Source organism: Crinia signifera, chromosome 3 (genome assembly GCF_055691185.1).
Source record: "Crinia signifera chromosome 3, ASM5569118v1, whole genome shotgun sequence".
Taxonomy (NCBI): Eukaryota; Metazoa; Chordata; class Amphibia; order Anura; family Myobatrachidae; genus Crinia; species Crinia signifera.
In genome coordinates, this window is record NC_139219.1 from 291,191,984 (window position 1) to 291,215,782 (window position 23,799).

Genomic DNA, 23,799 nt, shown 5'->3' on the forward strand with positions numbered 1-23,799 from the left:
CCCATCATCACTAGAATATATCAAACACCTATAGCTGGATCCAGTCCAGAAGTCCTCATCACATCCATCACAGGAAAATGAGCAGACTAGATGAGTAAATTAAATCCATCTGTCACTAATTTTCCATAATTTTATGTTTATCAATCCAGAGCCAATGGCAGCTGTTGCATATTTGCCAACATTTAAATATAATTTGCAGGCACAATTTGCAGCTGAGTGCCGACATGGCTGTCACAATCTGTACCTTCAAGGAGAAATAGTAAACCACATATTTCAAAACTACATGGGAGATTGCCGCGAAAAAGCATACCTTATAATAATGGCCCTCCATGCTTAAAGGATAACAACAGATAAGTATTTTATACCACAAGCATGAAAATGGATATATCCTAATTAATGCCTTAAAATAGCTGCAATTTATAATGACTTATCTGATCAGATCCCACCTGTGCATTTACATAATTACTGTTGCACTTTCAGATCAATCAAAGCCCTGACACAGACAAGGATCAGCCGGCGGTGGTTTGTCAATATTAAATAAGAACAAGCAGTGTGGTATATCGGCAGTGACAAATCATCCCAAGGACAAGTCTTGGGAAACAGGTTTAGTCGATAGACCCTGGAGATCATCGCCAATGACAGAGGAACCGACTAGACCACAGACAGTTCATTAAAGGTGCCATGAGGGCATTTGAAAAGCAGGACGAAGATTTCAATTTGAATTTTAAGAGAATCTTTGTTAGAACAAAGGGGTGTACGGTTTCAGGATAATTGTTATTGTCGACCTCAGACAATTCTACTCTTATTTATATACTGCTACATATTATAAACCAAAGGCCAAAATCGTAATCAGCCGATAATGTAAGCCTAAAACATTCCACGAACACCCAAAAAAGCTCTTCTACTTTACCATAGTCTATACTGTAGGTGACCTAATGACGTGGTCCTTGCATTGGGCATGCTCTGGTTATGGTGACCCATTTTACCAATTGCTCTGCTCCTGATGCTCCCAAAAGTTTTCCTATTCCACTTTCTGATTAAATAATAAGAAAGTAACCTTTTCTTAAATAAGTGACTTTGAAGTATGAGTTGTATGCAAGGCAAGCACAACAGAATATGCTGGTGCTATATACGTACCTGTTAATAATAATTTTGTAGTAGTTAAGAACATCATGGAGTTAGGTCAGCAATTATCCTTATAGAAGGACCAGAAGAAAGGAAGGTCAGCCACCTCTCAATGGAAATGCTGGATCTCTCTGCTATGGCTTGAGTGTCAAAAGTAGTTTGTGTTATACAGCTCAGCATATGTTTGCTTTCTTCTTCTGGATATCTATGGCAACAAAGACGCTAATTGTTTCCACTGTGCGCACACTTGGGTATTCCCCTTAGACTTGGAAGTCCCGTGTCCCTGGACATGTTTCCATTTCACGTCATTCTGAGCTCAGTTGTTGAAGTCATTGCAAGATAGAGTATAACCCTTTCACTTCTATATGTGTGACTTTATGGCCCTTATTCTGGTTCACTCGCAAAGGCAAATTTCTTCTCAAATGGACAAAACCATGTGCACTGCAGGTGGGGCAGATGTAACTTGTGCAGAGAGAATTGGATTCGGGTGGGGGTTTTACTTCAAAGCGAGATCTATATTGCGGTGTAACAATAAAGCAGTCAGTATTTTCCCTGCACAGAAACAAAATAACTCACCCAAATCGAATTCTCTCTGCACATGTTACATCTGCCCCACCTGAGGTGCACATGGTTTTGTACATTTGAGAAGGAAGTTTCCTTTGTGAGTGAACCAGAATAAGGGCCTTTATGTTCTTAACTGCGTGTGTACTAATGTCTGCTAATCTACCATAAATCATACTTGCCTACGTTTGAAAACAAGTTTCAGGGAGATTACAGTTGGTTGTAGAATTTTGCACGGTGCCCCATTCAGGGGGTGTGTCATGCTCCACCCAAAGGGCGTGTCTAGTTCCATATATGGAGACATTGTGAAAAGAGATTGTGCACAAGGCACCTAGACGCGTGGGTGCGTACAGCTACATCTTTAAAAATTACTTAGATCCAAATGTAGATGAGTCCCAACGCCATTAGTAAGAGCTACTATACTTGGTAAAGTGCTGGGAAATGGTGCTGATGATTCAATGTAAATGTATCTGTCTCTCATTCTTTTTTTCTCCAAAAATGTAACAGTGTAATTTGTACTAGGTGAAATGAGGGAGATTGCTAGACTAATGAGGGAGAGAGGGAGATTGCTGCTATTTCAGAATGCAGGAGGGTAGGTAACTATGCCTTAAATAATGGCAGCTCAGTGGACCCAACAGTGAAATGGGTGAGGAAGGAGGTATTGGGAAGTTGGAAACAGCCCTTTACCAGCAAATCAGCTACAAAATAAATTCCTGGATAAAACAGAAGACATGAACCATAATATTGGCTGTAATGTATAAGATTAGGTCTAACATAAGGCATGTTCAGCCAGAGCTGTGTTATAATTGATCGTCCTAGACTACAGAGGTTAGTTGTAGCTCTTAATGCTGTATTATTATTAGTTGGTCTTTTCTAGATCAGGCATTCTAGACTACAAGTCTGCACCATGAGCATGGAACACTTGTGTTCATCACTAGCTGTGTGTTGCTAGGAAGGCTCAGTACATCATTACTAAGGAAAGTCCCTGTCCCCCGGGTGTTCATTTTCTATATGGAACTTCTTTCCGTCAATGACATAAACCATATCTGGGGACTACCACCATACACTGCAATGCACGTGGTACGAAACAGGAGACATGGTGCAGTATGGAGCTATATGAAGTTATGGGAGTAAACAAGGGGTTATACAGACTATGGTTGCTAAATGATCCGAAGATGACAATTGGGCATTAGATTCTCAGACTGCAATCATTGTGCTTTTTATAATCCGTGCATATGTCCCACGAGGACCAGGGGCTCTGCAATTAGAGGCTGCACGTGGAAACTAATTTGTCTCGGCAACTGATAACAGGGTGAGGTTGTTATACCCTGGCCCATGTAATGGAAAAATGGAATCCAGCTGTCTCAGATTCAAGTCTTATATTAAGAAACACAATAACAACTCACATGAGATACAAAGTTTTTCCTAACAAATATACCTACACTATACTGTAACTACAACTTTATTCAGCGTATTAAGTCTGCTACTGTACTGTCATCCAATTCTGGATAAATGTAAATGATAAGTGGCCATAATTCAGATGTGGTTTAGGGGCTAACGCTGCTGCTTACATAGAAGAAGCAGCAACAGCAGCACTATACAAAGAAGAAGCAGCAACAGCACTACACATAGAAGAAGCAGCAACAGCAGCAGCACTATACATAGAAGAAGCTGCAACAGCACTACACATAGAACCAGCAACAGCACTACACATAGAAGTAGCCATATCACTACACATAGTAGAAAAAGCACTACACATAGAAGCAGCAACAGCACTACGCATAGAAGAAGCAGCAACAGCACTACACATAGAAGCAGCAATAGCACTACGCATAGAAGCAGCAATAGCACTACGCATAGAAGAAGCAGCAACAGCGCTACACATAGAAGAACCAGCAACAGCGCTACACATAGAAGAAGAAGCAACAGCACTACATATAGAAGAAGCAGCAACAGCACTACACATTGTAGAAAAAAGCACTACACATAGAAGAAGCAGCAACAGCAGCAGCACTATACATAGAAGAAGCTGCAACAGCACTACACATAGAACCAGCAACAGCACTACACATAGAAGTAGCAATATCACTACACATAGTAGAAAAAGCACTACACATAGAAGCAGCAACAGCACTACGCATAGAAGAAGCAGCAACAGCACTACGCATTGAAGCAGCAATAGCACTACGCATAGAAGCAGCAATAGCACTACGCATAGAAGAAGCAGCAACAGCGCTACACATAGAAGAACCAGCAACAGCGCTACACATAGAAGAAGCAACAGCACTACATATAGAAGAAGCAGCAACAGCAGCAGCAGCACTATACATAGAAGAAGCTGCAACAGCACTACACATAGAACCAGCAACAGCACTACACATAGAAGCAGCCACAGCACTACACATAGTAGAAAAAAGCACTACACATAGAAGAAGCAAATATATTTTATTTTATATTAATAATGTGGCCTTTGTGTATAACCTGAAATCATTATACAAATCTGTGGACTCCAGTATAACAATGGAAAACTAAATGAACACTTTGTGGCTACTGTAGTTATAGAGGTATTGGAGGGCTACACACATGTGCCTTTCATACAAAACTCTATGCTGACCTTGTTTCCAAATCTGCCGACTGCAACAAAGAAACTGACATTTGTTGCACATTCCATTTAAAATTTATATTTAGGGGCATATTTATAAAAAAAACTATTAGAAGATACCTTTTTCTGCGGGCTATCTACAAACATTAATTATCCTGTGAATGTAATGTATGTACAGGGGACTGCATCCGATAGAGAAGAGATCTACTGTGAGCAAAATGACATATTTACCAATCTCTGGAATACAGAGGTTGATTGATTGATGTGTTGATGTGTTTATGTTCAATCCTGGCAATCCCTAGAAATTTTTACCAGGACCAATTCCCAATAATTAATACATATCCCCTAATGCCATTTATATGTTTACACTGAATCTGGGCCAGATGCACTAAGCTTCAAAAGTGATAGAATGGAGAGTGATAAACAGCCAGCCAATCAGCTCCTGCCTGCCATGTCACAGACTGTGTTTAAAAAATGTCAGACAGGAGCTGATTGGCTGGTTGTTTATCACTCTCCATTCTATCACTTTTGAAGCTTAGTGCATATGGCCCTCTATCACCATTAGCAACACACATTCTCTCATCAGCCTTTAGCCCAATGCTACCTGGTATATTATGCCTCCTTCTCAAATGTAGGCACACACAATTAGGACAAAAGAAGAATGAATCAGGACTGTCTGAAAATCATGTCATTCAGAAGGTTCGGAGCTTGGTATCTATATATAATGCTGACCATACAAATATACTTTAGGACATACTTATTTTTTTTAGAACAGATACTTGTGAGACCATGTCATTGACACATAGGAGGTTATTCTGCTTGATTCGCAAGGTTGTGAATTCGCAGCCTTGAGAATCCACCAAACCCCGCCTTGCGAATGGTGGCCTGGCCGCCACCACATGTGCAAGGGCGATTCCCTCGCAGGGCCTGCGAATGGATGTTACACAGCAACATCCATTCGCAGCCTTGGGGGATCATCCCAATATCACATACCCTCCAACATGACCCATTCCATTAGGTACAATATGATCTGTTCCTGGACTTCCCTGCCAGTGGCAGTTACAGAGGTGGGGCTCCAGAACAGTCCAATATTCAAAGAGGGGTGGTCACATCCAGGGCCAGCTCTACCACTTGGCAGCTTTAGGCAGCTGCCTAGGGTGCCGGGATCTGAGGGGGCGCCACCAAGTCTGCCTATCAAAAAATCAAGGATGTCTGTGATGATCCTTGTTGTACTTAATGCAGGTGGCGGCTGTGGAACTTCTAAGACCTCACCTCCATACTTTCCCTTGAGGCATACTTCCCTACTGTGCTGCCCTCTCTTCCTTGTACTCTGTTGTGGGTGGCAGGGGAGGGTGCTGGGGTCCTCCAGGGAAAGCAGGGGACTTGCCCACTTTCCTGGGAGACTGGGAGGATCATCCAATTGTTAAGAGGCTCTCTGCTATTCCAGAATGTTAGGCAAGTATGCATTAAGTGGTTGGAAAATGGTTATTGGTGTTGGGGAGGAGGGTGTGCAGTGGGTTGACATTTTGTCAAGGGTGCTGAGAAGCCTTACACCGGCCTTGTCACATCAACGGTCAGTGAGTCCAGGACAGTGATGTTTGGGGTGGCAGTAGGTGTGGCTCCCCTTTTTGAATATTGGACTGTGCTGCAGGCTCACATCTGTAACTGCCACTGGCAGGGAAGTCCGGGAACAGCGCATTTTGTACCTAATGGAATGGGTCATGTTGGAAGGCTTAATATCATTGGATGGTGGTTTGAAAAATGACCGTTAGGAGCTGATTGGCAGGTGATAAAACCAGACACTTTATCACTTCACCGAGCTTAAAAAATCTGCCCCATAGTCCACTAAAGCAAATATTGATTTTAAACCAGGGGATAGATAAAGTGGAGAGGAAAAAAGTACCAGCCAATCAGCTCCTAGCTGTCAATTTGCAGGCTGTTTGAAAAATAACAGTAGCTGATTGGTTGCCACTTTATCTCTTCACAGATTGATACATCTCCTCTCATGAAACATTATGACTTTGTATGAAAGATATACATTGGATAAGCAAAGTGCTTTAAGTATTTAACATATGGTGTAAACTCATTAGACCACTTACTTATGATGTCACACATCAAACAAAACAATAATGAGTTGTACATATTAAATACACCGAAAGACAGACATCTCAAATTCTCATCTCTTAATAACATCACATAAGACTGTAAATATTAATGGAATATTTGCCAGGCTTTATACAAGTCTGTCGCTGTGATGAGTTCTAGTCTGGTCTGCTGTCTCCTGTAAACCAGAACGGATAAAATGTAGACCACCAGCAGAGTGTGCAACCCCTGGGGATGCTACACTACATCTGCTTCCCCCTCACATTCACCCTCCTGCTCACACACTAAGGACAAGGTGCCTAGAAGCAGCTGCTACCCACGTTTCTACTGAGGACAAGATATGAGGAATATATTTCCCAGAGGGCATAATCCTGTCTATAAAACAAGTTAATCCTTCAGTTGTTAGCTACTGCTTTAGATGACAAGACATATGGTCACGAGGAGACGACGGATCTGCATTTGAATATGATGCACAAGGAAGTTTGGGGGCGAACTCATTGGGCATAGCAATGAGAAGTTGGTTTTGGGCAATCAGAAATCTTTTCACGCTTGTAAGCCTCAGTGTGTAACACATACATTAATCAGGCTGCTTCTCTAACCCTCCTCTCGGTGACTCGGAGACATTTCAGAGAGGGATACACAGTCCACACTGCTTTTTATATGGGATCCTTTATTCCTTTTCATGTAAAACACACTACTACCCCTTTCAGACAGAAAAGTCTGAAAATCCCGGCAAATACACGGCATTTCAAATGCCGTGTCAATTTGCCGGGAGCAGCCTGACCCCCCTTCACACAGAAGAACAAATTACCGGGTTGAAAATTTCTACCCGGTAATTTGCTGAATAACACGGGTATTTCTTCTGTGTGAAAGGGTCAACACGGGTCATAAATCCCGTGTCCTCGACCCTGGTCAATTCCCGGGTCGGAGACACGGGATTTACGACACGGGTGTGCCCTTTCACACAGAAAAAGGACCCGTGTATTTAATGAAATTCCCGGGTGGAACTGCTTCACCCGGGTATTTCATTTTCTGTGTGAAAGGGGTATAAGCAGCATAGACGGCCTTTTACTGGATATGTTACAGTAAAACCATAACCAGGACAAAGGGCGGGCAGAACAGGCGGCTGTTGCTGTAGGTAAAGAATGGCTTGAGGCTGAGAAACAAGAGCAGGGAAAAATCTTTAACTTGTCTGCACATTCGGGGTAAATACACTAAGATGGGAGTTCTTTTGAAGATGGGATGTTGCCCATAGCAACCAATCAGATTCTACTTCTTATTTATTTATCTATCTAGAAGTTAATAGATGGAATGTAATTGGTTTCTATGGACAACATCCCATCTTCAATAGAACTCAGAGGCAGAACAATGGAGTCATCTACTGCTGGGCTCCTGCTCCCAAGGGGGCACCTCTCTCCTCCCCTGCAAGTGTTTGTATCACTTAACTGAAAGCCGACAATAACGGTTCTGTGGCTGACTCCCCCTTCTGGCAGGACTGTAGACGTCACAATTAGTGGAGTAACTACTGTAAGGCAGCCCCCGCTGCCGCTTGGGGGAGCAAGCAGCAGCGGGGCTGTGTGGGCACCAGCACCCGCTCGATGCACTGACATGCTGCTGCCTGCCGCTGCCCACTGGCTGAGCACCGGAGGCGAGTCAGCTGCAGCACGGGTGTGGCCATGGCAGAGACGACAAATCCACCTAACTTATTTAATTGACTGTACACAGAGCGGGCGGATGGGCATGCTAGGGCGGCCTGGGATGCGTCGGAGCCAAGGGAAGCAGCAGTGTCTGCTGGTCTCTCTTCCTCTATCCTGCTTCAGCTTCTCCGTTATGCATGTGACGTCATCACGTCACACACTGGGGAAACACACTGGAGAGAGGGAGGGGGCTCCACAAACTTGTTGGCAGGGGGGAGCAAAATTGATAGTTACGCCATTGGTTACAATCTTTGTATTTTAAACATAATATACATAACATATATTTATATAAGGTTATGTGTAGGGGGGAGGGGGGGGGACCAATTTGTATCTTGCCTCTGAACAACTATGACATATTTACGCCACCAATAGAACAACATCTTAGTAAATGTACCCCTTTATTTCCTAAATTTCAGCTAATTACTTTTTGAGGGATTTTTATGTTTCTGGAGTTTGCAGAATCTCGGCAGTCATTGAGTTTCCATTAGATGTATTCATTGGTGTCAGTCATATTCCTTGCGATAGGGCAGTCATTGTGGCAGCGCACAAACCTAACCAGGTCTAATTTCAGCCCCGAAGGGTACGTACTGTAGCTGCTGCTGCCAACATTAAATGCAGTGGCCGTGGTACATTGCACATTTCACATGGAATAGGCGTGACCCCAATTATACTTCTATTAGTAGATATCTGTCAGCATTGAGGAAGCATTGAAACCAAGTCTCTTAAGGTGCCCATACACTAGTAAGATTTATCTTCAGATCTGGCTGGTTGGAACAAAAACATGGTTATGGATGAGTGACAGTTTGTCAGTTTTCCAGCATTTCCAAGCAAATGGTCAACTGTCATTTGCTCTCATCCATAACCATTTTTTTGTTCCAACGAGCCAGATCTGCAGATAAATCTGCGTGTGTATGGCCACCTTAAGTTGGATGCTCCCAGCTAAACAAATGACATTAGGGGGTAATATTTAGCAATGACTGTTCAGCTCAAAAAATAAAGTTTTAGCAAATAGGTGACATGCATTGAGTCCACCACTGAAGGTCGACATGGGTTTAGATAGACACCTGAAAAGGTCAACATGGGTCTAGGTCGACAGGGTCATTAGGTCTACACAAGCATTACGTTGACATGGGCAAGATCGACAGTCAAAAGGTCCACATTGGATTTGACGATGTTTTCTTGAGCCGACATGTGCCGACAGGCGGTATTTCATGCCCTCCCTTCTACTAGGGCATGGAGGGAGAATACAATAGTGTGCTGAGAGTAGCGGGGCACCGGGCCCGAGCACCGACATGGTGTCCATGTAAATTATGGTCCAATGTGGACTTTTTGGCTGTCTAACTTGCCCATGCCGACCTAATGCTTGTGTCAACCTAATGAACTTATCAACCTAAGCCCATGTTGACCTTTTCAGGTGTTGACCCAAGCCCATGTCGACCTTCAATGGTAAATCCAATGCATGTCGACCCTATGACCCAAACCAACTATCACATGGTATCCCTATTTCTAGTCACAATGTCGGGCACATGGGATCAGAAGACAGAAACATAGAAACATAGAATGTGACGGCAGATAAGAACCACTTGGCCCATCTATTCTACCCCTTTATTTTAAACATGTTACCTCAAACCATATTTGATTCTTATTTTTTTTGTAAGGATATCAATATGCCTATCCCGAGCGTGTTTAAATTGTACTACTGTATTTGCCTCTACCACCTATGATGGGAGGCTATTCCACTTATCTACTACTCTTTCTGTGAAGTAATTCTTTCCCCCTGAATCTTCCTCCCTCTAGTTTCAGTCAGGGCCGGCGCCACCACTAGGCAAATCTAGGCATTTGCCTAGGGCGCCGGCCACTGAAGGGCGGTATTTCACCCCCCTTGCCGCCTTGCCGCCTGGGTACCTGTCCTGCGGCACTGTGCGTATATAAAGCTGGCGGCGGCGGCAGCGGGGGGTCCCTGCACTCTATAAGAAATAATGAGTGCTATCCGCCGGGCTATGCGGAAGTGCTTCTGTTTTAGAAACACTGGCCGCACGCTGCGCTGATTGGCTGAGATTCAGCCTATCAGCGTGCGCCGTGCGGCCAGTGTTTCCAAAACAGAAGCGCTTCCGCATAGCCCGGCGGATAGCGCTCATTATTTCTTATTGACTGCAGGGACCCCCCGCTGCCAGCTTTACAGCGCCGCAGGACAGGTACCCGGGCGGCAGACACCGGGGCGCCCCCACCCCGACTTGCCTGGGGCGCTCCGGTGCCTTGCACCGGCCCTGGTTTCAGTGCATGTCCTCGTGTTCTGTTGCTCCTCTTCCTGTGAGGAATGTCTCCCACCTGTACATGGTTAAAGCCCTTTATATATTTGAAAGTTTTTATCATGTCCCTTTCCCTTTTCTGCTCTAAAGTATACATATTAAGATCTTTTAGTCTTTCCTGGTACGTTTTGTGATGTAGGCCATGCACCATTTTAGTTGCCCTTCTTTGTACAGTCTCTAATGTATTTATATCCTTCTGGAGATATGGCCTCCAGAACTGAACACCGTACTCTAGTCTAGATGAGGGCGTACCAATGACCTATACAGTGGCATTATTACATCTTTCGGTACTTATGTAGTATCTGGGCGTCCGATTTAGAAATTGGATCGGATCGCATCGCATGCGACCAAATCGTATGCGATGCGATGGTCAAGATTTTTCCATAGGATTCAATCAGGGGTGGATTTACGGGTGAGGGTGCCCCTAGGCACAACAATAATGCCCCCCACAGCCGCCTAATTGTATTACTGGGACATTTTTTATTTGTTATTCTGTATGCATATTTACTAAGTAGGACAGAATACAGGGACAGTATCTGTAGTATTTACACTCTATTTAAGATGGAATATGGTATAGTACAGTGGATAATCTGCAGTTACTGCTAAATTTCAGGCTGACCGTACTATCACAAGCATTCGAGTGCCGCCCCCAAACATGTGCCGCCCCGAGGCACGTGCCTCACGTGCCTAATGGGAAATTCGGCTCTGGATTCAATGTTAAAATGGTCTGAGTCCATTTTAACATAGAATTCAATGGGAAAAAGGAGTCCTTTTCCTTTCCCCACTATCCAAGTGGGCATGGAGTTGGATATAAACCTGTGGCGAGCGTAGCGAGCCACCGAGCCCGAAGCGTGGCGAGCGTAGCGAGCCCCGCAAGGGGACACAGAATACTTTTTAAGAAATATGAGTCCCCTCGCGGGGCTCGCTTCGCTCGCCACGCTTCGGGCTCGGTGGCTCGCTGCGCTCGCCACGCTATATTTAATCAACTCTATGTTCACTTGGGTAGTGGGGAAATGAACAGGACCTTCTTAACATTGAATCCTATGCAAAATCGCATCGAATCGCATCGCATCGCATCTGATTGTATGCCTTAAGGTAAGGCATACAATCACAAAATCGGACGCCCAGATACTACATAAGTACCCATCTTTCTTTCTACTGCTGATACCTCTCCCTATGCAACCAAGCAGAAGCTAATGTGGTGATAAGCTGTTTCCTTAGATAAATGAAACAATCAAATTGTAATGGGCAGTGTGAGACATAACTGACACCATAGACTCAGCATGTGATGCGGTGTGATCCCATTGTGCCGCTTATAGTACAGGCTTCATCTAATATTGTGTAAGAGGGCAGGGCTGATATGATGCAGTCTGGAGCATTTACAGTATGTGACAAGTGTTGGGAACCACTCCATCTGTAGCTACTGTAACACTTGGCTAGAGCCATATAAGATTATGACCCATAATGCACAATATCAGGGATTACAAAAAGCATATGCAAATGACTGCAGAATGTACAGATTTCTTGCTGTTTTTGTAAGTATCATAGTCAACATCATAATTGTGCACAGCACATTTTATTAGGGGGTGCACCATCAAAGGGGTGAGTCTAGAACAACCTATTGGGCGTGTCTAACACTGCCCATTGGGTGTGTCAATCAGGAGTGTCTACCATTATCTATTGGCACTCGCTGCAATACAAAACGTCACGCCACACCATAATCTGCCTATGTCAGTTTTAATCTTCTAATTACTCTGTGTAACAGTACATACAAATAAAGTAAAAAAATATATGGACGACACAAGTATGTAGTGATATGACAATGGTCTAGTTAGTACAATTAACAATGCAAAACACATAATTAATTCATGGGCGCTTCTTTTAATGGAGTAGAGTTCTAAAAAGCAAATGTCTTTGGTGAAAGGCATTGCTAGTGGCAGGGAGGTGTTCATAGGGATGTGCACAGCATTAGGTTGTGCCTGTGCACCCCTTACACTCAATGTGTGCACGCCTATTGTCATTGATGGGTATTAGAAGAACATTTTCAATAACAAGCTTAGGGGACAGGGGGGGGGGGGGAGATGTACAGAGCAGTGATAAGGGAGAAGAGAACCAGAGGAGATGTGGCCCATGGCAACCAATCAGCTACTCTTTAGCATTTTGTAGTCTTTATAATTTTTTGGTCTTTATCATTTTTTTTCTCTTATAACTGCTTCATACATATGCCCCTATGCAAGCACCGTCTTACCCTGCAGACAATGGTGACACGCAGGACCGCGCATCGCTGCCACCAGGCGTACAGTAGATACATAACTCATACAGAAAATTACAGCCCATTGAAAAAGTCCAGACAAGACAGATCAGCAATCTGTGTCTGTCCTATACTACACCTTTTAGACCACTGCATAGGCAAACGTGGGGTGGGGGGGGGGGGGTGTTTCTCTAGGTGCCCGGAAACCCCCTGCTCTTGGCAAGTGCCTTAAATTATGACAACAATAGCACTGGTATATAATATGATCACTAGAGCTGCCACCACATCATGCAGCGTAAGGGACAGAGCAGAGCTGCTGCTCATGACCTTTGTACCAGCTTATTCTACCACATTTACCGTATGTGTGGAACTGAACCTCAAACATCACATTTTGTACCAGAGAGCAGCTGCCAGGAGGAAGAGACAGGAGCCTTACCATGAAGTGGGAGATTGTGAGCTTAGAAAGTGCAGTACTGTTTCTATTATGTTTATTTATTTACTATACGTTTAACCTTTTCATGACCACTTATCTTATTTAAATGTTTTAAACAGCTTATACTATAGACCAGGGATGGGGAACCTTCGGCCCCTCCATCTGTTGTTGAACTACACATCCTAGGATGCCCTGCTACAGTTTTGTAATTTGGCCACGTAAAACTGTTGCAGGACATGCTAGCATATGTAGTTCAACAACAGCTGGAGGACCAAAGGTTCCCCATCCCTGCTATAGACCATCTGTACTGTTAAATATTAATTATGTATAAACAGACCAATTTTCAGGGCTGTTACCGCTCCCCCAGACTCCCATACTCCAGTGGATTACAGTACATTTGGAAACCCCCCTCTAAAAATCCTGCAATGTCTTAGCTGCTCCTAGCCCTCTTACCACCCCCCCCCCCCCCCTTACCACTACTCCCCGTCCTTTTTCTCTCCCAACTGTTTCACACCAATTGATCAATACTGTAAAAGTATATAATGCTCCAAACTACATTACCATTCCAACCCAGTGAAGAAGTGAAATGTCAACAAGTCAAGGATCACCAGTTAATTGAACTACACAGGACCTGAAGGCGTAGAGGAGAAATCATTCCTCTTTCCTTCCCTACTCCCACAATTCTCTTAGCTTCTCCGGTTCCTTTACTGACCCTGACACTTTCCAGTTTACTAGAATTCTCTACTGTATCACACAGTACAAGATCTATTGGGAATCTCTCCCATTAATAGTATAATACAATACTTTATCTCCCACCTGTTTTTGCCAAGCCATAATCACTTGCTTTCTCTTTATGCACTGCAGAATCAGCAATATAGAGACAAATGACAGCATCTTCAGTGTAATATAAGATGCGGATCCCCACGTGGAGATATCACATTTCCTGTTGCATTATTCACATTATGCACACACCTAACAACGCTTTATACAGTAGTATGGTGCACAACAGTAGTAGTGCTGCTAGCATTCCCATGGCAGCTTTTTAAGCGTATAACTAATAATCCTCACTGACAGCAAAGCAACAATGGCACATTCACGCTATGAGAAGGCAATATTCAAGGTAATGCATAACAATAATGTGTGTCCTTCGGTATATTTAAATAGGTAATATACATAAATGTATTAGCATATATACAGATGTAACCATGCTCATTGTTGCCGCACCAGTCGCCAAGTACGACTCCCACGGCGATCCTGAAACTATGCACGTGCGTCAAAGTCGCTCCCGCGGCTCATAGAAACGCATTGGCCGGTGATATTGTGGTATGGCGATTCCATGCCATGGGTGCGAAACAGGCATGAAAATGGGCACAAGTGGTAGCGGATCGGCAATGATGAGCATGGCTATATCTATTGTTCTGCCCCCAGGTACATTGCAACGTTGTGTCTCTGTGATAGCCTAATGTATATTGGAGCAGTGCCCCTAGTGGTGATGTGGTCATGGAATGGGTCGCTTATGGACTCTACCGGGCTACTTATTGACTTTATTACGGTTGAAGAGCTCTATAAAGGTTTATACATATACAGTAATGTGCTTTTAAAGGCTACTGTAGAGTGGTTTCCATTTAGCGCTAAGGACGTTACAGTAAATTGCACTGGCTTGGGAGGAGGTGCAATGGGCTTAACCAGGTGGTGTAGGTTTAATAACATTTTAAATGCAATTAAATCTGTATGCAAATAAATGAAAGTAACTAATTAAGTTCAATTAAATACAAACATGTCTTCCCTGGTAAACGATCAAATGGGAATCTGTTTTCGGACTGAGTATGGAAACATCTGGACGCACTAAAGCAACTACTTGAATTTTAGCAATAAGTATAAGTGGGAGAGAGCAAGATGCAATCAGCCAATCAGAAGTGGCTACTGGTAGTCTTGCTTATTTTGCGCCATGTATTGAGCACCTGCTTCCTGAGCCAGCACAGCAAGAATAGGCATACAGTATGCATCTTGGTTGGGGTCTGCGTGGGACTCATTTGCAGTGGCGAACGACTGCACGCCACCTCCACTCCAAAATAATGGTCTCTTGCACTACTCTACATGAACCTCTAAATGTGGAATCCAGTCAACTAGTTGACATTTAGAACATGGAAATTAGGTTGACAGTCAATAGGGTTAAAATGTTGACACCTTTGGCGACATTTAACATACTGTACTGTATTGTTTTTTTTTTTGTCTTTATCAGAGTTAGGATCAAATTGAGGGTTTGTCATGGGGTTAAGCTTATGGTTAGTGCTAAGTTAAGGTTTAGGTTTATTTAAGCAAAACAACAACAACAAATGAGGACATTTAGGGGGATAATCAATCTCCCGCCACCATTCCCGATGGGGGAAATGGCGGCAGGGCCCTATTCAATGCTGTCTTTCTGGACAGCATTGAACAGGGATCTCTGCAGAACAGGCCCGACTTCACAAGCAGTCAGGCACGTTCTGCCGAGAACGTCCGGGAAATGTCGTGCTCCCGGCCGCAGCTCACCGATTCCCGGCCGCTTCTCATGGCCACGCCCCCTTCTCAGCGCCTGGCAGGTGGGACATTGAATCCCACCTGCAAAATCTAATTCGAGACAGGGTCACTGCTGTCGGGCCAGCCCTACAGTCGTGACCCTACATTGAATACCCCCCTAAGGACCTGTTGACTCTGAATGTTACCCTTAATTTCAACTTGGTATACTGTATGTAAATATTTCTACTATAGTGCTTTGCACATGTACAGTAGCGGTATTATATAGAGTGCAAATCTGGAGTAATGTACGCTTTGTATTGTGATGTCATGAACGCTGATCATGTATACATAATCCATAGCGTTCCACACTAATGGGGGGCTGGGTTTTATCACACTTTCTCCATTTACTTTAAACCGAGAGTTCCTTATACATGTCTATGGAACTTTAGGAAGATTAGAAAACTCATAAATAATTGGATGAAACTGTCTTATACAACACGTGACCAGTTCTGAAATCCTCTCCCTGGTAGACGACCAACAGGGCCCTTATTACAGCCACCCTTCCCTATAGGAGAAGAAGAGTCTGCATAGACCAAATGCTGCCTCTCACATGCACCATACCATTAGCTGTAGTATGTGAGTCGGTGCTTGTTATAGGGTAACACTGTTGTTATTATTATTATAGACATTATTACATCTGAGGTCAAAAATCACAAATTTAAATGTATAAAGACAATAGACAAATTTAATTGATGGCCTTCATTTTGCTAACAGCAAAACCGGTAGTGACATCACAGTCACTATGATGTCTGCAGATAGTACAATAATACAACATAGCTGCTTCCCAATTTCTCCCCAGAGCGTTTCTCTGTATTTAACCAAGGTACTATTAGCAACCTCAAACGCAGACCACCCCGTTGATTCCCTCACCTCAGTTTAAGCATCTCTGCAAAACACAACAGTCCTTAACCGTATCTTAAATGCTTAACACACTTTTTTACTAGAACTAAAACATAAACACATTCAAGTCTTAGTTCATTTCTATATATTTCATTTTACATTATATGCTGGAAAAGCAACAGCGTGGTACAATTCCATGACATTAATGTGGCAGCAGCAGCAACTGCTGGGTGAATAAGAACTTCCACGGTTGGCCTAATACAGGATATCATGCCAGCGTAAAAACTAACCAGCCTTCTTCTTTAGGGTGATATAGAATGTCCGACAGAACTCTTCGTACAATTCTACTCCTTTAGCTATACCTTAAAGACATTCACTTGCACACATCTGCACATGGTACTGAAATGCTCATTAATATTACCCAATAAAAACCTTCATTTACATTCACTTGAAGGTGTAGTGATTATTGACTGTTAATTAATTACAATTATGGAAGATCACTGCCCGCCAAGCCAATCATCCTGTATAATGCAGTTGTATATTACCTTTAATTTTATTTCTTACTAACAAATATTTGAGAGATGTGAAATTCATCTGACAGAAGGTTTGTAGGTTAGAACCACAATATTATATAACGTACAACTCCAAACTATCCCTCCATGAGACCAGAGCAAAGAAACACAAAAGGTGTATACGGAGTGGTACTGTACAGTACAGTATGTTAGTGCTGGGTTCTAGGCTTGTGTATTTCTCAGTAGGTGGCAGATAAAACAAGTGGTTCTACTGTAGTATTCAAGTGTTTCCTAGCAGTGTGATACTATATTGCACACTACATACAGTACTGTACTAGTGTAATGTATTCCATCTTATGGGCAGGTGCATTATCTGTCAGTTTGCCTAACAATCTGCTTTCTTGCCAATATGTGCCTGTATTTATCATGTCTAGGTTGTGGTAGCATGTACAATGTATACCACTGTTGTCAGTGGCGTAAGTTTGTCCCAGTTGCCCGGAGGCAAGATAAATATTGGTGCCCCCTCCCCACACACACATATAGCACCTAATATAAATATGAAAATAATATGCATGTGTGTGTGTGTGTATTATGTATGTTATGTATATTATGTTTAAAATAAAGAAAGTGTATTGTCTATGGTCCTAATAGGAGGGGGGAGTCAGCCACAGAAGCGATATCAACGGCTTTCAGTTAACGGATTTAAACTTGCAGGGAGGAGAGGTGCCCCCTTGGGAGCAGGAGCCTGGCAGCAGATGACTCCATTGCCTCCCAGATTTACGCCTCTGACTGGTGTGCTACATATATTTATCTTATGTTATACATTACAAGCTTAGTTATCACTATGAGGCCAAGCATACAGTACCTTTGGAAGTTTACTGTATTACTGTATGTATACTGTATGTGTGTGTATATATATATATATATATATACACACATACACATTATTATATTATTATTATTATTATTATTTTATTATTGAGTATATATATATATATATATATATATATATAATTATTATTATTGTACATATGTTGTTTATAGTAGGATGTTATTTATTTCAGTATGTCAGCCACTGTATATCGGTTTCACGGTCAACGTGTTCTGCAATAAGTGTTTACAGCAAAGTCTATCAGTTGAGATCAGCCTATCACTTGTATCAGTGCTTGTATCAGTGTATAACTGGATATGTCCTGAGGTTCCAGGACATTACAGATCGGTAGCTACACATGGCAGAGGGACCATTAACTCTATCCTGCCATTACCCTCCCTGGCACCAGTGATTTCTGCTCACAACACCCTTCCTCGTTATATGGTTCATTAGGCTTCAGCACTGGAAAACTCTAACACAGAACGTTACCTACTGTATGAATGGAGACACACTTCTAATTAGGAACCAATGATCTCTAATTCCAATAAAGAAAAAGTCTTATGAAAATACATCAGAATTGTATGCTTCAGGCGTTCATTGCATTCATACAACCATTATACACGTGTTCACTGTTACATATGAGAAACACATCCAGCGTCATTACAAACCATACAGGACACATATATTATGCCGAACGCCAACCAGCGGATAAAGAGGAGAATTTATCATCACCATTAACCCTTTCATCCCTCTCTCTATATTTCCACACACACACTGTTAATGTGGTTATGTTACACTGGAAAATGAAATGACTCATTCATTAGTGGTTATACACCATTAGAGTTGACTGGGATTCGACTAAAATACTTTATTCAGTGGGATCCTTATTTATATTCAGGAGAAAGCAGAAATCATCGGAGAACTTTAATTATCTCAGGCCACAAAAATCACTGTCTGCTCAAAAACTTCAGGGGAAATTGGCACAGACGGGAGTTCTATTTCACATGGACAACCAATCAGAATCCACTTCTTATTTTTTTAGCATTTGATTGGTTGCCCATAGCAACATCCTATCTGAAATAGAACTCCCATCTTACTGATCATATAATTATTATATTCCATTGCACTTTATAAAGGGGTATACAACAAATATTAAGACAGGGTAATAACAGACAGCCAAAGAGGTAGGAGGGCCCTGCTCGTAAACTTACACTCTATAGTTGCACCCAACTCAAAAATGACACATGTATGTGCATAATATGTATGTGCATTATGCATGTAAGTAAATACACACATCAAGCATCTCAACACATAAATCCGCCTTAAAGTGATACGGAGGCAGCAGCAGCAGCAGCAGATTCCCGGACCTACAGTACTTACAGACAGCTCAATAGTCTGTCAGATAAATGGCACATCTGAGATAGGCAATACCCTCAGTCCCACCGATACGTGTCTCCTCTCCCTGTCTGCAGCCAGTCACACTCACAGTACTTATCAATAATACATTAAACAAGGGGACAGTAAAACAGCGCTCTCTATTCCTCCACGTGAAACCATGTGAATGTGGCCGCAGTAACGTGGCACAATGAATGACCCACTCAGCAGCAGGGTCTGATACCAGAACCCTAGTGTATGAAACATCAATAGAAATACATTATATACATACATAATAGGAAAATATCATTAATATTCATGCTGCTTATATTGCACAAAGATCTCAGTGCAAGAGAACACAGTCAGCTACCGGGTACAACACCCTGCTGTGCACAGTGGCACGCTACGGGGTAACTCCAGCCACCGGCTAGGGAAACTTTCAAATATTTATTGTTGGCAGGTAGATTGCGTGCGTTCCACATGCTGCCTGTAGCCGAGAGATCTGTAACATAACTTTACATTACTTTTATACCCTAAAGTACATTAATATGAGTTAATAGTTACACAGTCATACAATACATACAATACATGCAATAGTCTTTATGAAGATACATAATAGATAGATAGATAGATAGATAGATAGATAGATAGATAGATAGATAGATAGATAGATTAGATAGACAGCATTTGGAATTGGATGCAGGTGTGTAATATTTAATTCTATGCTACACCCAAAAGCTGGTACCCAGCGATAGATGATAAGGTATGTCAGAGCCCCCTACCTTCATTTGATGGGTATGTCCTCAGAGCCTGGGAATAAAATAGGGTACAGAGAGTGACCAGAGCAGTATAAATCCACCAGAAAGACATATCGAGGCTATGTGGGGAACAGGCAAAGTTACAGAGCTATAGAGAGAGAGAGGGAGAGGGAGAGAGAGCGAGAGAAGGGGAGAGAGAGGGAGGAGGGATGAGCTACAGAGCAGTAAGGAGGGCAGGCTTCAAAGTACAGCTTGGATGGGAATTCTGTTCCCATAGCCCCTCCCTGGGTATTATCCTCCTATTGTATATAGGCTGCTTGTGTTTTACGGCTGAGCAGAGAGAGAGAGTCAGCGTGAAGAATCCTTCAATGGAGCTCAGATGCTGCGAATCGCTACAAGGAAAACTCTGCTAATTATGAATAATATATGGGCCTTATCTAGACCACCCAGTTTTACACACGTCCTCTGACTGGGTGCCTGCTGCACGATATAGGTAGACAGGTAGAATTAGCCAGCCATTGTGACTAGGTGCATATTTGGCATTTGCAATGTGTGTGACAGTATTGATCTGCAGTGTTGGGTTTGTAAAGCTCTAATGTATTCTTAAGACAGTCCTGATTATTGCATTGGGGAGTCTGTCTGCAGTATCCCAGCTCCTCACCAGCCCACACATGCTACATGACTGGCAGATGCTATCAAGTGCAGGCAGCAGTGCTACTTAGCCCTGTCTACACACTGCCAGTGCCGCATTCTAGGGACACACCTGGTAAATGCAAAGACAATGCATTGCTCTTCTATCTAACCTGGTCACGGCGTGCAAGTCTGCATGTTGTAAAAATACATTATACATGGGGAAGCTAGAATATGACATCTAGGGGGAAAACTAATAGGATGAGAGATTCAGAAAGTGAGAGATTTGGTAAGAAATCTCCAGGTTTTTTTAAAGCGGCGATCATTTACACTGCAAAACCAGTGTGATTTTGCAAGGATCGCAGTTTACTGAGCAAACCAGAATGAGGGCCTAAATACGGTAATGAAGCACTGTACTATAGATTTTCTCATTTTAATGGAAACATGTTGCTTATCTATAGTGGAGGCAAATATTTTGTTTGCTGAGCCAATATTCACAAAAATGCGTTGTCTCTGTACCACTTGCCTCAGTCAGATCCCTAGTCCTTAGCCCAGGGCTGGGCAACACGGCCCTCCAGATGTTAGTGAACTACACATCCCAGGATGCTTTGTATTAGTTTTGCTATGTGGCCATGCTGAAACTGATGCAAGGCATGCTGGGATGTGTAGTTCACTAACATCTGGAGGGCCGGTGTTGCCCAGCCCTGCCTTAGCCCATAGTTGCCTACTTTTGAAGACTAGTTTCAGGGAGATTATAGTTGGTAATAGAATTTTGCACAGCGTGTCATGCTCCACCCACAGGGCATGTCTAGTTCCATATATGGAGAGATTGTGAAAAGAGATTGTGAACGTGGCACCTAGAAGCGTGGCTGTGTACTGCTACATCTGAGAGGAATCTTTTAAAATTACTTATATCCAATGTAGATGAGCCCCAAAGCAGTTAGTAAGAGCTACTATACTTGGTAAAGTGTTGGGAAATGGCGCTGATGATTCAATGTAAATGAATCTGTCTCTCATTCCTTTTTTCCCCAAAAAATATAATATGGGCTAGGTGACATGAGGGAGATTGCTAGACTAATGAAGGAGAGAGGGAGATTGCTGTTATTTCCGGGAGTCTCCTGCAGAATGCAGGAGGATAGGTAACTATGACCAAGCCAATATTCCATCCAAGAAAGAGATCTGTCTCCTGGCTGCAACATTCCGCGGTACTTCCTCATCTTTGATGCCACCGCTTACACCAGTTATGTTAGCAGCTTTCAGAATAGCATCATCGTGACCCCTCGCTGGCTTGCTACGCTCGCCACGCTTCGGGCTCAGGAGGGTGGCATGGACCCAGGGTGGTTGTGCGCAAAGATTCCTACGTAAGTTCCGTAGCGTAAGTGGTGGCCGCAAAGATGAGGAAGTACCCATTCCTCAAACGACTTCAAACAATTACAAGAAAAGATACCTTATATGAGGGTGGTTCTGCAAGCACATCAGCAGCTGAAATTCACCCCCGACTTGTTGAGGTGTACAATGATAATACAATGTCACAGAGACAGGTTTGGGGTTTGTGCACTGCCTGTGGTGGTGGATATATTTGGCCAGCTGGATTGCTGGTCTCCCTTATCTAAAATGCTGTTATCCAAAATAGCCAGAAAAACAGACTATTTTGGATCTGTTGTGATGTCACAATGTTACGTGACATGACGTCACTGGCGCCATTCCCTCACTAAATACTGCTGCTCTGCCGAGCCGGACCCCCGGAACCTCAAGCTGGACAGCACCGCCAGATCCCTGTACCCACGCATACCTGCTGCGGAAACAACTGGACACTAGACCTACTGTACTTCCCTCTGACGATGCCAGACTCCCACACACCCTCTCTCCCATGGACACTGCCACAACCCCGCTGTGGACTCCAGACCCATCCACCCTCTGCACCCATGACGATGAAAAATCCTAAATGCTCCTGATCCCAAGCATTCCAGATATGGGAGACTCATTGCAGTTACCCCTGGGAGACTCATTGCAGTTACCCCTGCTTTATAATCAGGGCACATCAGCTCCTCTCCCAGTGTGGCTGCAATGTCATCCTTCAATAGCAAACTGCTGTACTTATATAGCAGCATATCAGAAATCATATCCAAGCCATCAGCTACAGTATACAAGACACAAGGCAAATCACCAGCTCACCTACAGCCAGATGCACTAAGCTTCAATAGTGATCAAATGGAAAGTGATAAACAACCAACCAATCAGCTCCTGCCTGACATTTTTCAAACCCAGTCTGCGACATTGAAATTAGGAGCTAATTGGTTTGTTGTTTATCACTCGCCATTTTATCACTTTTGAAGCTTAATGCATCTGGCCCCAAGAAGGAAACAACAAGTGTAATAGTAGCTGGACAGCTCCTACCGACTGGTAACTCTCCAGCCTGAGATTGATCCAACACAGCTGCCAAATACAAGTTTGGCCAACTGCAGGGATAAAAATCCCATAAAATGATAAAGCAACAAACATCACCACTAGCGTGTCATAAAGCCAATATACAACAATATATTCTGAGAAAACCGTGATTGATTTCATGCCATAGCCAATCATTATCGCATATCTGGACCTACTTTTTTTGCAAAACAGAACCATTACTGCACTGTGGCCCTTATGGTCCCAAATGCGGACGGACGGCCGATGGTTGGTGTTTGCGCATGTGCAGAGGTGTATCTGCGCATGTGCGAACACCGCGCATGTCCGAATACGGTGTGAAAACGATCGGTTGGAACAATCCAAACAGGGGGTGGAGAGGAGCATGAAGGGCTGTTTGGGCTCATTACCATATACGTATGCCCCGGGTTTCATGGGCGTTCCCATGAAACCGCTGGGCGTACGTATGGTAATCCGGCCGTAACGCACGTGTGGAGGGCGGACATATGACATCGCCGGATGCCAGCTGCCCGCCGATATTCCTGCTTTTGCATGGAGAAATGCCCGAGTGGTCTGGAGCACTCGGTGCTGCCTGACCACTCGGTCCTTCATTCGATGGTCGGCGACCATCGAATGATGGGGGAGGTTCCCACAGATGGAGGAGGTGTTCACATGAAAAATCCGCTCGCGGTCCGTTCGGTAGGCATCTTACCGCATTCGGATGGTGTGAGCGCAACGGAAGGCGGGGCTAAGAACACTCGGTTCCTGTCC

At 43.4% G+C, this 23,799-nt stretch overlaps 1 protein-coding gene across 2 annotated transcripts in view; it reads right to left on the reverse strand.

Moving 5' to 3' along the window:
• Window positions 1–20,330, reverse strand: part of LOC146064665 (ephrin type-A receptor 3-like) — a 206,167-nt gene extending 185,837 nt beyond the window's left edge. For both annotated transcript variants that reach the window (XM_083178437.1, XM_083178436.1), the window contains exon 1: window positions 20,020–20,330. In XM_083178437.1, the coding sequence (XP_083034563.1) occupies window positions 20,020–20,107 (88 nt within the window). In that variant the 5' untranslated portion in view covers window positions 20,108–20,330. The remainder of the gene's footprint in view (window positions 1–20,019) is intronic.
• Between the last annotated feature and the right edge of the window lie 3,469 nt (window positions 20,331–23,799).